This window comes from Bison bison, unplaced genomic scaffold, assembly GCF_000754665.1.
Source record: "Bison bison bison isolate TAMUID 2011002044 unplaced genomic scaffold, Bison_UMD1.0 scf7180017862275, whole genome shotgun sequence".
In the NCBI taxonomy this organism is placed as follows: Eukaryota; Metazoa; Chordata; class Mammalia; order Artiodactyla; family Bovidae; genus Bison; species Bison bison.
In genome coordinates, this window is record NW_011492847.1 from 1,188,509 (window position 1) to 1,205,106 (window position 16,598).

A 16,598-nucleotide genomic window follows, 5' to 3' on the forward strand; every position below is an offset into this window, starting at 1 on the left:
TATGGCTTTGCACCACAGAGGAAGTCGGCTGGGCTGTGGCCTTCAAGGCTTGTCTCGGTCTGGTCCCATCTAACCCTCTGACTTCTCCCCGCATCACTCTCCTTGTCTTCCACCTTGTCCTAGCCAGCCTCCTGCGTTCCTCCAACCTGCCATGTCAGCCAATTGCAGTTTCCTCTGTCTGTGCAGTCTTTCCTTCAGATAGTCACATGGCCTCTCTCACCTATTTTATGTCTCTGCTCTCAGGTACCATAGAGGGGTCTCTGAAGACCTCATTTAAGGTATCACCTGGGCTCTCAACAGGCACACACACTCATGCATGCTCACTTTCACACGTTTACTCTCCCATATGCTCCCATTTACAGATATACTCATGCGCATCCATACACACCCAACACGTTTACACATACTCACTCATGCATACTCACCTGCTTTCCCACATTCATGCACAGTCACACTATACCCACTATTACACACTGACGTTCATGCAACCACACGTGCTCACTCATACTCACACACTCATCCTCAGACGCTCTCATGCACATGCAGATATTTAACTTATATGCAGAGTACATCATGAGAAAAGCTGGACTGGAAGAAGCACAAGCTGGAATCAAGATTGCCGGGAGAAATATCAATAACCTCAGATATGCAGATGACACCACCCTTATGGCAGAAAGTGAAGAGGAACTAAAAAGCCTCTTGATGAAAGTGAAAGAGGAGAGTGAAAAAGTTGGCTTAAAGCTCAACATTCAGAAAATGAAGATCATGGCATCCGTTCCCATCACTTCATGGGAAATAGATGGGGAAACAGTGGAAACAGTGTCAGACTTTATTTTTGGGGGCTCCAAAATCACTGCAGATGGTGACTGCAGCCATGAAATTAAAAGATGCTTACTCTTTGGAAGGAAAGTTATGACCAACCTAGATAGCATATTCAAAAGCAGAGACATTACTTTGCCAACAAAGGTCCGTCTAATCAAGGCTATGGTTTTTCCTGTGGTCATGTATGGATGTGAGAGTTGGACTGTGAAGAAGGCTGAATGCGGAAGAATTGATGCTTTTGAACTGTGGTGTTGGAGAAGACTCTTGAGAGTCCCTTGGACTGCAAGGAGATCCAACCAGTCCATTCTGAAGGAGATCAGCCCTGGAATTTCTTTGGAAGGAATGATGCTGAAGCTGAAACTCCAGAACTTTGGCCACCTCATGCGAAGAGTTGACTCATTGGAAAAGACTCTGATGCTGAGAGGGATTGGGGGCAGGAGGAGAAGGGGACAACAGAGAATGAGATGGCTGGATGGCATCACTGACTTGATGGACATGAGTCTGAGTGAACTCCGGGAGTTGGTGATGGACAGGGAGGCCTGGCGTGCTGCGATTCATGGGGTCGCATAGAGTCGGACATGACTGAGCGACTGAACTGAACTGAGCTGAACATTCTTCCTGGCTTTACTTTTCTCAGTAACCCATATACCAGTTGAAATTTAATTTTTTAATTTTTAAAATTTTTGTCTGTCTTTCCTCACTGGAAATTAATCTTCAGGAGGACAGGGACTTTTTGTCATCACTGCCATATTTCCAGCATCTAAAATAGTACCCAACATATAGTAAGGGCTTAACTAATATATTTAAATGAATGAATGGGTGAATGCATTTAGATCACCAAAGAAGATTATTTCCATTCCCACCACTGCATGACACTCAATGGATTTTCATCAGAAAATTCATGGACAGAAATCAGAAAAGCATGAAGCCCATACCTTCTGATATAGAACATCTGTACAGATCCTGGGCTCTGTAAACTGTGATTAGCCCCATCTGTCCAGTGACATGAGAAAGTCTCCAGTTCAGGTGAACGGCACTTGGTGAATTTAGGATTCCCAGAAGAATCTGCAGAGTAAAAAGACAAGACAAGTCATGAAATCAGGAGGGTAATGGATGGTCCTAATGAGACACACATTTAAAGTGATCAAGAGCAACCACTTCTAGAAATGCTGTTTCTCTGGGCCATAGCTTCAGAGCTGTTGTCAGTTATTTCTCTTAGCCCTTGATTCCAGGAACAAACCATTTTGTCTTTATTTCCAACATTATTTCTTGGGGTGGGGGATGCTGTTTAAGAAACCAGAGTTAGAGATGAGGACTTGGGCACAAGTAGGAGAAGGCAATGGCACCCCACTCCGGTACTCTTGCCTGGAAAATCCCATGGACGGAGGAGTCTGGTAGGCTCCAGTCCATGGGGTCGCTACGAGTTGGACATGACTGAGCGACTTCACTTTCACTTTTCACTTTCATGCACTGGAGAAGGAAATGGCAACCCACTCCAGTGTTCTTGCCTGGAGAATCCCAGGGACAGAGGAGCCTGGTGGGCTGCTGTCTACGGGGTCACACAGATTCGGACATGACTGAAGCGACTTAGCAGCAGAAGCAGCAGCAGTTTACTAGGAGGGTGACTCCGGTAAAGGAAGAGAGGGATGTGGGGAGCAGAGAACAGCTAATATGGTGTGTGCTATTCAGCTCGTTCCCATAGTGGCCGGCGGGGGCAACCCCACAGAGGTCCCTCTGAGAAGCTGTCAGAGTGTGCCTTCCTGGTATCCTTGTCTGGAAGACCAGGGTGTTATATGCCAACTCCTACCTCCCAAGGCTGAGGGCTGTCCAGGAGGTACAAATGCCCACGAACTTCTAGGCTGCACCTGCACATGGGTCGAGGGTCCTTGCTAGACTTCTTAGAAACCTTGACAGGCACCTGAAATGTGCCCAGTGATATGCATGGTGGCAGCTGACCACCATGGATGACTGTCTTGGCACCAGGTGGACCCAAGGGATGTCATGTGGGGACCACAGCATTCATCACAGAGCCTTTTCTCTTTTTACCAACTTTTGATGAAAAGTTACGTTTGCCTTCTTTTAAAAGATTCAGCCAGTAAACTTATTAAATAGATACCTACTTTAAATAACTTATGCATACATATGTATCAATTCTAACATGGGAAGTGGAGAAAGCCACCTAGATGTGAGGATATTAGCAGACTCCTCTGCATCTATGAAATCTGCAGTAGGTCTGAGGCAAAACAAATTTTTGTGTATCAGTTTTAATTCTTTTTCTGATTTCCATAGCCATTTTGAAGATGGTGGTCAGTATTAATTAACTGAAGCATAGGAGCTTGTATGATCTGTTGCAAATGAAAAAAGTGTGTGTTTTGTTAGCCAAACACTTTATTATACAGTAGAGTTGCTGGAAAAGTTCTTTTTCTATTAGCTGATGCACTGGAAGCGTTATTTTTAGATCCTTCCAGAAAATAAGTGCTAAATAAACCACATTTAAGCCACAACTAACATGTTTTAGGGTTTCCCAGGTGGCTCACTGGTAAAGAATATGCCTGCCAATGTAGGACACGTGGGTTTGATCCCTGGGTGGGGCAGATCCTCTGGACACGGGAATGGCTACCCACTCCAGTATTCTTGCCTGGAGAATCCCAGGGACAGAGAAGCCTTGTGGACCAGAGTCCACAGGATTGCAAAGAGTTGGACATGACTTAGTGACTTAACATCAACAACAATAAACATGTTTTAATACCTGCAATGTTGAGGAAGGAATGCACATTCTGACTGCTCTTTTGCACAGAATGTGAGGAGAGGAAATACACCAGATTTCAAATTGAGAGATCTGTGATCTAGTCTCAGCTCTGACAATATTTAGCCTTGAACTTCCCAAGTCATTTGGGCCTCAACTTCCTCAATAGAGAGGCTGGAATAGATGAACTCTTTCTTAAACTTTATGACGTCACTTTTACAGTTAAGTGACATGTGCTGTGCTGTGCTTAGTTGCTCAGTTGTGTCTGATTCTTTGCGACCCCGTGAACTGCAGCCCGCGAGGCTCCTCTGTCCATGGGGATTCTCCAGGCAAGAATACTGGAGTGGGTTGCCATACCCTCCTCAAGGGGATCCTCCCAACCCAGGGATCGAACCCATGTTTCCCACATTGCAGGCAGATTCTTTACCATCTGAGCCACCAGGGAAGCCCATGAATACTGGAGTGGGCAGCCTATCCCTTCTCCAGGGGATCTTCCCGACTCAGGAATTGAACTGGGGTCTCCTGCATTGCAGGCTGATTCTTTACTAGCTAAGTCACCCGGAAAGCCCTTAAGTGACATAAACAGCTGTTAATAACAATGCACATGATCAAAATATAATTTTGGCATTTGAGCCGAAACTGCCAGAGAATACCAAATGCAAACACCATTCAGGTTCCTATAGCCTCTGTGCAATAAGCCTGCCACATACTGGTAAAAAGAATAAATCCAATCAGAAAACTTGAAACATGAAGGAAAAAAATTGCTAGCTTGGGGGAAAAGAACTTGAAAGAATTAATTTGAAACACATTTTGCTTGCTTCAACTTACTGTTCCTGATTATTCTGTTTCCTTTTAACTCCAGATGTATAGAAAGCCCCCATATTATCTTCCATTTTAAGTAAGAAATAGGAAATTCATAGTTGTGGTGCTAATGTGATGAAATAACATGCCCACAGAGGAATCCTGCTGTAGACGCAGTGCAGCAAAACTACTTTTTTGGTCTTTTTTTAAATGTCTGTCTTTCATTGCCTGTCTTCCTTTCCCTGCCTTCCTTTTTTTTTTTTCTTCCTTCTTCCTTGCAGCCTCTTCCTTGCCTTCCTTCTTTCCTTTCTTTTATGGCTGGGTGTGTGCTGTTAGGTGCTGTGGCCCCATGGATCCCAGGCTCCTGTTATCCACAACCTTAAGTATGTTCTCCTCTTGAGCAACTTGCTTGAATCTGTGGAATATAACAGCATTGAGGGGATATCGCATCTGGGATTAGAATACAAAAGACTGTGACTTCTGTCTTGCTGGCTGGCTGAGTCTCTTGCCGGTTTTGCTGAAGCAAGCTGCCATGGTGGTGAGAACTACACAGCAAAGAACTGAGGGTGGCCTCTGGTCCACAATTAGCAAGAAGTTGAGGCCCTCAGTCTAACAACCCTTCAAGAGCTGAATCCTGGGAAACAATTGCTCAGTGAGTGTGGAAACCGATCCTTCCCCAGTCCACACCACAGATGAGACCACAGCCCTTGCTGGCACTTTGAGCACAGCCCTGTGAGAGAATCTGAAGCAGGCCCACCTGCTAAGTCCATGTGGAGGAAGGATAGGGAAAAATACTAACCATAGTAAATGTTTGAATGTTGTTGATATATAAGGAATAAATCTAATATATTGGGCTTCTCTGGTGGCTCAGATGGTAAAGAATCCGCCTGCAATGCAGGAGACCTGGGTTCAATTTCTAGGTTGGGAAGATCCCCTGGAGGAGGGCATGGCACTCCCCTCCAGTATTCTTGCTTGGAGAATCCCCATGGACAGAGGAGCCTCGCAGGCTACAGTCCATGGGGTTGCAAGGAGTCACTGAGCACATCAGAACTTCAAAGAACCATTTAAGAATGACATAAGTCACAAATAGAATATGTCATCATGAACATAGGAAAGGGGGTAAATTCCCTTTTGGAGGCAAGAAGAACTGCAGTATAGCTGGCTGCTTCTCTTTTTCTTAGTTTCCTCCTGCTTCAGCTGTTACCACTGTGGTTGAAGACATTCAGCATTCCTAAGTCCAGTTCCTTAGAGTCATACTGAGCTTTTCCAAATCTGAGAGGTACTGGCCTAACCTTAAAATGAGCACCTATTAGATCTAAAAATCCCAGTAGAAACTTGTTCTGTGTTTCACTATGAAGACGACCAATGGTTATGATACTCTCTGAGTTCCTCTTTGATGAGCCACATACAGTCATTTCTAAAGTAGAAATACTTCTTACCTGTTCGTGATTTTTTTTTTTTTAGTATAGCCCTGAAGACAGTGTAGTACACTATCCATTTACAGCATATCTTAATGTTGCAATGGACAGGAGAAACCACCTTTGACCCTTAGTGAGAAATTAATTCTCACTAAGACAAATGACTATTTCAACTCAAGTGGTCCTGCCTCCTGAAGAAATGTTAGTATTAACACTGCTCAAGATTCAAAAATATTAATAATACATTTGGGATTCATTTTTATTCTCTTTGGAGTTCCATTTTGAAAATAACTGTAATGACATACTTATTTTAGTTATTATTACTAGTTTACATACATCATGCTATATATTACATCATGTTGATAATATCATGCTTATATAATCTCCTTTAACACTAATAACAGCTCTAGAAGGCAGGTACTATTTACACTTAGAAATGGGTAAAACTGGAGTTCAGAGAAGTGAGCTGCCCATATTTATATTACTGTTGTATGCAGATGGGATTAAAACACAAATCTATGTGATTTTATCTAAACTCTTGGTACTAGCAAAAAATAGTAGCTTTTTTGTTAGATAATTCTCTTTTGCTTCTCAAAAATCCCCAGAAAGGAAAGATGATAAGCAAACAGACGTGCTCTAACTAAACTCTCGGTTATCTGTAACCTGGCAAGCCCTAAGAGCAGGATTTCCTAACTGTGGCTGCACATCAGAATCAACCGAGGAATTGTGAAAGATACTGATCCCTTGGTCTACTTCCAGAGGCTTGACCAAATGTAGCAGGGGTGCAGCATGGGCATTGAGATTTTTTAAAGTTCACCCATTGCTTGAAATATGCAGCCCAGGTTGAGACAGCCACTGCTGTAGAGAAACACAGCTATATGTAAGCACTGAAAAGTTGGCTTTCCATAGCGTTAGGTTCTCCGATCAGCTCTAGCACAACTACAGATGAAGAGTGTCACTTGGTGTTAGTCCTGTGAGCCAAGTTCTGGAGGGTGCTAGAAGGATATGAATGTTAATTATGGCCTCCGAAGAATATAATAATGGTTCATGAACCCTTGAAGAACTAAGAGAGATTTCAAATACATATATAAAACACTACATCTAAATGCTAAACCTGCCCAAATTTCTGGTGGACTATAAACTGGTAATAAAAATTAAAAATAAATTAGTATTCTTACTGAAATTATTACTCCAAGAAAGCTTGAAGAGAGTTTTATTACAATTCAAGTTTTGAAAAGTCGATTTATGTTCAATCCTATGATGACAGAAGGATCACAAATGGCTGGGAGGCTCTGCTGGTTGCCTCACATCGCCTTTGACAGTGACCATGACTGACTCTGCAGCCAGACTGGCCGGGCCCCCTTCCCTGCCCAGGGGCTCTCCCTTTGGAGGAAGACAATCTTCCGGGGCAGGACACAGACATCAAGCAGCTGCTGCCACTGAAATAGTCATTTGCCTTCTTCCCCTCTCTCACCAGTCACACTCTCCCATCCTCAACTCGTGACAAAACAGAAACAAAAGCCAAATGAAATCACATACAAGTGCCCAATGTGTGCTTGAGGGTTCAGGGTTAGAAGAGAAGGAAGAAGAGGAGCAATTGAAGTGGGAGGGGAAGGCTAGAAGGAAAGGGGTTTTGGGAAGGAAAGGACAACGTTCTTCCTGGAGCACCAGGTCATGGAGGGGAAGGCAGGCACACTGCAGCCACGTGCCCTTCAACGTACAACCTCCCCTATAGCCTGTCATGTGGACCATCTGCTGTCAACAGTCCTGGACACTTGTTATCACTGCTGAAAGGGGGCTGGGGACTCAGTATCTTGTGAAGAGACAACCTTGCTCTCTGACCAAAGCATAACTGAGCGCAGACAGTTGACAGCTGCTTTTTGAATTGGGTGGCATAGACAGTAAGGAAAGAAAACAAAGGCCGTTGATATGATTAAGAATGAAAACTTGCAAAGGCATACAAAAGACAATTTTATAGAACAGACAAATGAACTTCATAAGTAAATAAGTGGAATGGGCTAGGTGGTTGAGTTGTGTTTCTAAAATGTTACCTTTTATTTTTTTGTAAAGCCTAAATATTTGCTGGTCTTCCTGGGGACTAGGTTCTGGACTGGGGGGCACTGTATTTTGCACACACTTGTAAACACTTAGGTGGAGGGAAAAGAATGCCTTGCCCAGCTTTCTGGAGTCTTCCCTTTTGAACCTCTGCTTTGAGGCCATGCATCCTTGGTGGCTCAGATGGTAAAGAATCTGCCCACAATGCATTAGACCTGGGTCTGATCCCTGGGTTGGGAAGATCCCCTGGAGAAGGGAATGGCTACCCGGTACTCCAGTATTCTGACCTGGAGAATTCCATGGACTGTACAGTCCAGGGGGTCACAAAGAGTCAGACACAACAGAGAGAATTTCACTTCACTTCATCCTTCTCCAAAGTACACTTGTTATTTTCAAAGCACTTACCTATTTGAAGAGCTTCAGAAATTCAGTGATTTCTCCACCCTAGAGCATCTTAAACCCTTTACTAAATAAATGTCTTGTCTTTGATGGATGCTAGCCTGTCAAAATATGGTAAAAGAAGTCTGTAAACTTCTTGGTTGATCACTATTGATGGATGCTAGCCTGTCAAAATATGGTAAAAGAAGTCTGTAAACTTCTTGGTTGATCACTATTGTTAAGTAAGTAAGCTGCCTTAGAGATAAAATGGGCTTCCAAGGTGGTGCTAGTGGTAAGGAACCTGCCTGCCAATGCAGGAAATTCAAGAGACACAAGTTTGATCCCTGGGTTGGGAAGATCTCCTGGAGAAGGAAATGGCATCCCACTCCAGTATTGCCCGGAAAATTCCATGGGCAGAGGAGCCTGGTGGACTACAGTCCAAGGAGCTGAAAGGAGTTGGACACAACTGAGCACATAGATAATCTAGTGTCAAAGAGCACACATTTTAAAAGTCTGGTAGGCTTTTTATAACCTACGAATTATCAAATGGTTCTGAAACTGTGACTACTCAGTTTGTATAAGCTATTGGAAAAAAATCTTCAACACTGGAAATTGGCAAAGAATCCAATAAAGTATTTTGCATTGGACAATACTAAATGTAAGGAATTCACCTTCACGCTTGACTTCCTTTATGGTTCTCTGCAGAAATGAGGAAGGCACAGCTGTAAAATCTTCTGCTTAGGCGCTTAATGGTTTAGAGTTCAGACCGAGAGTTCACAAAATTTCCCCTGAACTATTCATTTCTTTCTTTTTTATTATTTTAAATAACTCTAGTATGCTTTTAAAAATAGATTCTTGGTGCATTTAAAACACTGTAAGTTTGACTAAAACAAGGACTTAGTGAAAACATCCAGTTACTTTAAGATGAATGTCAAGTCAAGTGAACTTTACAGGGTCTTGGAACAGTATTTGTGGCACATGTGGTCTGGCAGGGAACTTAACTGGATGCGGCCCCTGTGGATAGCTCATCTGTATGGCAGTGTCAGGAAACAAAGCTATGCATGCAGGACTGTTAGCGTTTAAGCCTCTATCTTTTCACAAAGTTTGTTTTGTTGTTTTATTTAATTTTCATGGAACAGTTTCGTTATCAAATGTATTTACTTCCCTTCTGAAACCGTTGTGGTTGAACATAATTAATCCTAGTTTTGAATATTCAGGGTAATTAATTAATCATTCTTCTCACCTTTCCTTTCTTCTCCATGGCATTTGTTCAGTGTATTTAGCTTACTCATTGCTTTCCCTGGTGGCTCAGACAGTAAAGAATCTGCCTGAAGTGCGAGAGACCCAGGTTCAATTCCTGGGTTGGGAAGACCCCTGGAGAAGGGAATGACAACCCACTCCAGTATTCTTGCCTAGAAAATTCCATGGACAAAGGAGCCTGGTGGGCTACAGTCCATGGGGTTGCGAAGAGTCGGACACGACTGAGCAACTCACACACACACATACACAGTACTTTCCCATTATTTCACTCAATTCTCTAGGACAGAATGGTCACACACTTTCCTATCTAAGACTTTCTCTCTTCTCCCATCAATTCTCTTAAAATTGAGTGGGCAGGTGGGAGCACTATTTTCCCTGGTGTTTTTTCTCTGGCTAGGGAGAGGGATCTACCAAGGCAGTTCCAGCTGCTCCAGGTTCTAACAGTATAGCCTGCTGGAAGATGAAAGAGGAGCGTCACCTCCAAGACGCATACTTACTGCCCTGCAGGATAACTGACTTAGGAAATAGAACTGCCATAGTTTTATTATTTAAAAAAAAATTCTTATAGCATGGTTTTAATATGTCAAAGAAACAACATTAAATTTAGTAAAATTTATTTTTTGTTTGGTTGAAGCAAGGGACATCTTAGATAATATAATCAAATAATTAAAATATAAAGCAAGAGGATGTAGAATAATTGAAACCTCCAGTAGGAATATAAACTGGTACAGTCACTGTAGAAAAAGTTTAACAGTTCTTCACAAGTTAGACGGGGCTTCCCAGATGGCGTTAGTGGTAAAGAACCTGCCTGCCAATGCAGGAGACGCAAGAGACGTGGGTTCAGTCCCTGAGTCAGGAAGATCCCCTGGAGGAGGGCATGGCACCCACTCCAGTATTCTTGTCTGGAAAAATTCCAGGAGCCTGGTAGGCTATAGTCCATGGGGCCACAAAGAGTTGGACATGACTCAGCATACGGCATGCGTTGTTAATTTAGGCATGTCACAATATAAGGGTTTATAACTCACTGCACAGAAGACACTACTAGAGGGGGACTTCCCTGGTGGTCCAGTGGTTAAGACTTCACCTTCCAATACTGGGGGTGTGGCTTCTATCCCTGGTCAGGGAGTTAAGATCACTCATGGCCAAAAATCCAAAACATAAAACTGAAGCAAAATTCTAACAAATTCAATAAAGACTTTAAAATGATCCACATCAAAAAAAAAAAATCTTAAAAAAAAGACTACTGGATCCCCTGGTCATATGAAAATGTCCCAAGTGAAACTTAGCTGAAGCACTTGTGAATGAAGTTATCAGGTTCTTTTTAGTGAAATGATCCCAATTCCTGGAAATAGGTGGCTGGCAGAGGGGCTATACTCAGAATTAGCACATTGTAAGCTGGAATCAAGAATGCCGGAAGAAATATCAATAACTTCAAATATGCAGATGACACCACTCTTATGGCAGAAAGTGAAGAGGAACTAAAAAGCCTCTTGATGAAAGTGAAAGAGGAGACTGAAAAAGTTGGCTTAAAGCTTAACAGTCAGAAAACGAAGATCATGCATCTGGTCCCATCACTTCATGGGAAATAGATGGGAAAACAGTGTCAGACTTTATTTGTTTGGGCTCCAAAATCTCTGCAGATGGTGACTGCAGCCACGAAATAAAAAGACGCTTACTCCTTGGAAGGAAAGTTATGACCAACGTAGATAGCATATTCAAAAGCAGAGACATTACTTTGCCAACAAAGGTCCGTCTAGTCAAGGCTATGGTTTTTCCTGTGGTCATGTATGGATGTGAGAGTTGGACTGTGAAGAAGGCTGAGTGCTGAAGAATTGATGCTTTTGAAGTGTGGTGTTGGAGAAGACTCTTGAGAGTCCCTTGGACTGCAAGGAGATCCAACCAGTCCATTCTGAAGGAGATCAGCCCTGGGATTTCTTTGGAAGGAATGATGCTAAAGCTGAAACTCCAGTACTTTGGCCACCTCATGCAAAGAGTTGACTCATTGGAAAAGACTGTGATGCTGGGAGGGATTGGGGGCAGGAGGAGAAGGGGACGACAGAGGATGAGATGGCTGGATGGCATCTCTGACTCGATGGACGTGAGTCTGAGTGAACTCCGGGAGTTGGTGATGGACAGGGAGGCCTGGAGTGCTGCGATTCATGGGGTCGCAAAGAGTCGGACACGACTGAGCGACTGAACTGAACTGATGCTGGAATCTGGGGAATTAAAAATAATTACTGATGCTGTGTTCTACTCTTTGAGATTCTACTTTAACTGATAATATATGGAATCGCCAATTTAGTTATCTGGCTATTGGATTTTTAAAAGCTCCTCAGCGATTTTAAAGGACAGAAGGATTCAAGAACCACTGACTTATATCATCTTTTCCCTTCTGAGTCCAGAAGACATCCTGCTTGTTCCCACCACTGGAGCCTCTTGTCTGGTTCTCACAGACAAGTTCTTTGCCAGGAATGGGAGGGGAAAGTACATGTGGGTATATTCTCATCCAAGCCTAAAAGTATAGCCATGCTTTGCCAAAGTCAAAACTCTTGTCACTGAAAAACACAAACCTCCTCAAGTCTCAGGGGAACCTTCAATCGCCAGAAGAAACCAAATGATGAATGAGTCTTTATTTTCCCGTCCTTGTAATTTTGTCAAGGCCGTTTAATTCTCACTGATGATGATGTAGTCTTCTATGTAATTGCATTTCTAAGGTTTGGAGTTTCAAATGCAGTAAAACAGGGTCTTTTGTAATGAGGACACCAAAGCTTTTTAGTTTTAGGGTTACAGGCACATGCAACATGAATTCATTCAATTGTCCACTTATTCAACAATCATTGAACATCTGTTTATGTGCCAGGCTCCAGCTTAATGAGCATCACTTGCTGGAACAGTAAATATGGTCAAAGGATGATGGCACAGCAGACAATTTTCTAGCAAGAGGCTGGGCCAGTTCCCTGAGAGAGATTCGCCTGGTCATTCTTTCTTCATAACTTTTGCTCTGTGGATACTTTCTCGCTTGGTATAATTTATTCCCACCACATGTTTGAATTCTGAAGTCTGTATTCAGATTTTTAAAATGTTTCATGTATATATTTCTATTTCCATAAAAGAATGTCCAGTATGACAAATGCAAAGATAAATATGGTATACACAACCATGGCTTCCAAAATATGAGAACATTTTTCTATAAATACTTATATACATATTTCTCAGGAACATAGCTTGTAATTCTTGTGTGTGTGTGTATATGAATTTTTAAAGGTATTTAGTGCTGCAGCAAGGCAGCTGTGTCACTCTTCATTCTTCTAAACCAAGAGCTGTCAACCAGGGTGGGTTTCCTTCCCAGTAGATGTTTGCTGGAGACATACTGGATTGTCATGGCTGGGGGAGGGGTGACATTTTTCAGGTAGAGGCCAGAGATGCTGTGAAACACCCTACAGTGCACAGGAGACTCCCTGTGACCAGATGACAAAGAATTATCTGGTGTAAAATGACGATAATACCCTCTTCCAAACAAATAAGACTATTAACTTACAAAGTAGTTCTCCAAAATTTAAATATGTACCCAGAATGGAAAAAGCTAACACAAACATTGAATTTTTTTTTGTCTTCTCAACAATGAAAAACATCTTGCATTTTTAACTTGTTTGGGATTTTAAAGAGACTTTCATATAGACACTCTATTAGTCAAGAAGCATTTATGTGGTACCCATTATGTGTAAGGTAGTCTTTTGAGTGTTATGGGAATTATGAAAATAACATGACACATGGAGTCTGCCTTTGAAGAGCTGTAGTAGTACAGGAAATAATATGTGAGAAGTAGTTAACAATAAAAGGTAGTTCCAATAAAGATAATAATTGCTTTTAGGAAATCAAAGAAACTTGTGATGACTAATAGCTGAGGATAGAGAGACAGATGAAGTCTTCAGAGATGAATAAGGAGAGAGTGGTGAACTAATCCTAGTTTGCTGAGATGGAAAAAGATTGATGATGGTCAAGAACCAAATGCCACGAGGGACATATCTGTACATAAGGTTGGGCTTATTTGTCCTCTTTGGGTTGAATCAGAATCTGCATTCTAACAAGTTCCCAAGTTATCTGTATTATGTACATTAAAGATTGAGAAGGATTAACTTAAGGTATCTGACTGCCAGCTAAGGGCTCTTTTAAATTAGACCGGTGGTTCTCAACGCTGGCTGCACATTTACATCACCTGGTGGTCTTTAACAACATACCTTCCAGAGATCTAATTTAATTAGATGGGGTGATGCCTATACAGTGTTAGATGTCACTTATATCTTTAAAAATATAAACACTACTCTCAATGTACAGAGGGAAAAAGACTGAAGTGCTACTTAGGCATTGGTATTTTAAAAAATGCCCCAGGTGACTCTAACATGCAAGCACGGTTGGGAACCTCTGAATTAGAACAATGAGCTTCTGTGTTAGATTAGTACAATGAATTCCTTAGCAGATATATTGAAAGGCCCCTTAAATGCCGAGTCCTGTGAAAAACACACCAAATAAGGTTAGCAAGGCAAAGCAGCATGCACTGAAATCTCCGAGATGGCAGTGTGGTGGACAGCACAAGCCCCTCTGTGGGTGATCTTCCTGGGGTCTCCCAGGAAGGCCCAGCCTTAAATTCCACTGTGTGGAGCAGAAACACATGCTCGCAGCTGTGTTTTGGGGGATTTAAAGTTGCAGTTTTAAGCATATACGGTGTTGTGAGAATGCAGCTGCCTTAACTGTGGGAGTCATGGACGTTAGTGTGAGATTCTGCGCCATAGATCCTGGGAGTAGAGCCAGCTCTGGGCTCCAGGACAGCCCTGTGTCAGTGCACACAGTAGAATGGCCACGGCTGCCTTTGTGGGAAATGACTATGTCTCAGTGGAACACATCATACCAAGCCCTGGCAGTGCTCCAGCAGCAAATTTCCTAAATCCTTGTAGTTCTTCATTTATTCACTCCTGCAGTTCTCTGTTGGAGAGATTCACGTTTTTTGAGAGAGATGCTTTTCAAACTTTAGTATGAGAAATCCAAAGTTGAAATCTTGTTAAAATGCAGATTCAGTAGGTAGGACCTGAGATTTTGAACTTTTCACAAGTTTCTGGATGCTGCTTCTGGTGACCACATTCCAAGGGGCAAGAATTTAGATCTGTGTCATCCAGTATGGTAGCTGTTAGTGTCATGTTGCAATTGAGGACTTGAAATGGGGACACTGTGACCAAGATTTTGAATTTTTAATTTTATTCAATTTTAATTAATTTACATTTAAAAATGAAAGCAGTGTAAAATGTTTTTGCCTTAAATATAACTTTGTTTCAATAGGACTACATTTCATTTCTCTGAAAGTTTGGCATCCCAAAGTGTGATGTAAAATACACACTGAATTTTGAAGATTATGAAAAAATAATGTAAAATATCACAATACCATTTTATTAGGTTGATTACATGTTGAAATTATAGTATAAATATATCTTATTTAATATTCAGCTAAATAAGATATAAAAGTTAATTTTACCTGTTTTTTTTACTTTTTTAATGTGGCTAATAGAAAATTTAAGATTGTATGTGTGTGTGGGGTGGGTGGTGCTCAGTTGTGTCTGACTCTTTGCGAACCCATGGACTATAGCCTGCCAGGCTCCTCTGTTCATGGAATTTTCCAGGCAAAAATATGGGAGTGGGCTGCCATTTTCTACTCCAGGGTATCTTCCTGACCCAGGGATTGAACCTGCATCTCTTGCTTCCTGCATTGGCAGGCAGGTTCTTTGCCATTGTGCCACCTGGAAAGCCCTCAAACTGCGTATGTAGCACTCGCATTTCCACTTGACAGTACTTGCTTAGATGGTAGAACTGATTTCAAAAGAAAAAATACTTAACTAAAAAGGAAGAATTCAGAAAATTCATTGCGTCAGCTTAAACATGGAAGACCTAAAAAAAGTTGCTAAACTGGCAAGCTGTATAAATTTGAGGTATAGAGCTAATACCCATTTCAACAAATCCATTCTCTCTGATCCACTGTCCTGAGAAAGCTCCAGGTTTTCACCTAGTTCATGGACACTCATGGGCCCCTCAGCAAGAGACCCAATCCAACCTTCCTGAGCGAAGCCCCTAATCGATGTTTCTTTCCTACCTTATTTCCTCTAAAACACACCTGCCTCCGTTTCCAGTCTTAGACCCTTGGTGAATAGGGGCATCACGGAGCAGCAGAAAGAGCACAGGCTTGAAGGCCAGCTGAATGTGGGTGTGAATCTCAGATGTGGAACTTGCTAGAAATATTATATTTTCCCATGTGCAAAATGAAAGCAAAATACCTATCAGGTTGCTGAAAATTAAATCAGATTATTTACATAAAGTGCCTGACATGTGACTGGTTTTCAACAAAGAACCATCACCATTATTACAGAGGACAAACTCACTAAATTTAAAATTGTATATAAAGCTCTCGTATTTACTCATGTGGATTAGTTAGGTCCTCACGCCTTCATCTATTGAGTTTCCAGGCTATTTTTGAAATATAACAGGGCCTTATACATTGTAATAATTTAGTCTAAAAGTATGATTCACAATGAGACTCTGAAACACGGAAATGGTTCACATAGAAAGGTATTTGAAAAAAGTAAAAGTTGGTTGTTCAGTTGTGTCTGACTCTTTGCAACCCCAAAGACTAGCCTGCTAGGCTCTTCTGTCATGGAATTCTCTAGGAAGGAATACTAGAGTGGGAAGCCACTCCTTTCTCCATGGTATCTTCCCAACCCAGGGATCGAACCCAGGTCTCCTGCATTGCAGGCAGATTCTTTGCCATCTGAGCCGCCAGGGAAGCCCAGAAAGATATTTCAGTTCAGTTCAGTCGCTCAGTCGTGTCCGACTCTTTGTGACCCCATGAATTGCAGCATGCCAGGCCTCCCTGTCCATCACCAACTCCCGGAGTTCACTCAAACTCACGTCCATCGAGTTAGTGATGCCATCCAGCCATCTCATCCTCTGTCGTCCCCTTTTCCTCCTTCCCCCAATCCCTCCCAGCATCAGGGTCTTTTCCAATGAGTCAACTCTTTGCATGAGGTGGCCAAAGTACTGGAGTTTCAGCTTTAGCATCATTCCTTCCAAAGAACACC

The 16,598-nt window shown here is 42.2% G+C and overlaps 1 protein-coding gene across 6 annotated transcripts in view; it reads right to left on the reverse strand.

Moving 5' to 3' along the window:
• Positions 1 to 16,598, reverse strand: part of GHR (growth hormone receptor) — a 312,954-nt gene that overhangs the window by 42,165 nt on the left and 254,191 nt on the right. For all 6 annotated transcript variants that reach the window (XM_010832815.1, XM_010832818.1, XM_010832816.1 and 3 more), the window contains one exon: positions 1,758 to 1,887. In XM_010832815.1, the coding sequence (XP_010831117.1) occupies positions 1,758 to 1,887 (130 nt within the window). The remainder of the gene's footprint in view (positions 1 to 1,757; positions 1,888 to 16,598) is intronic.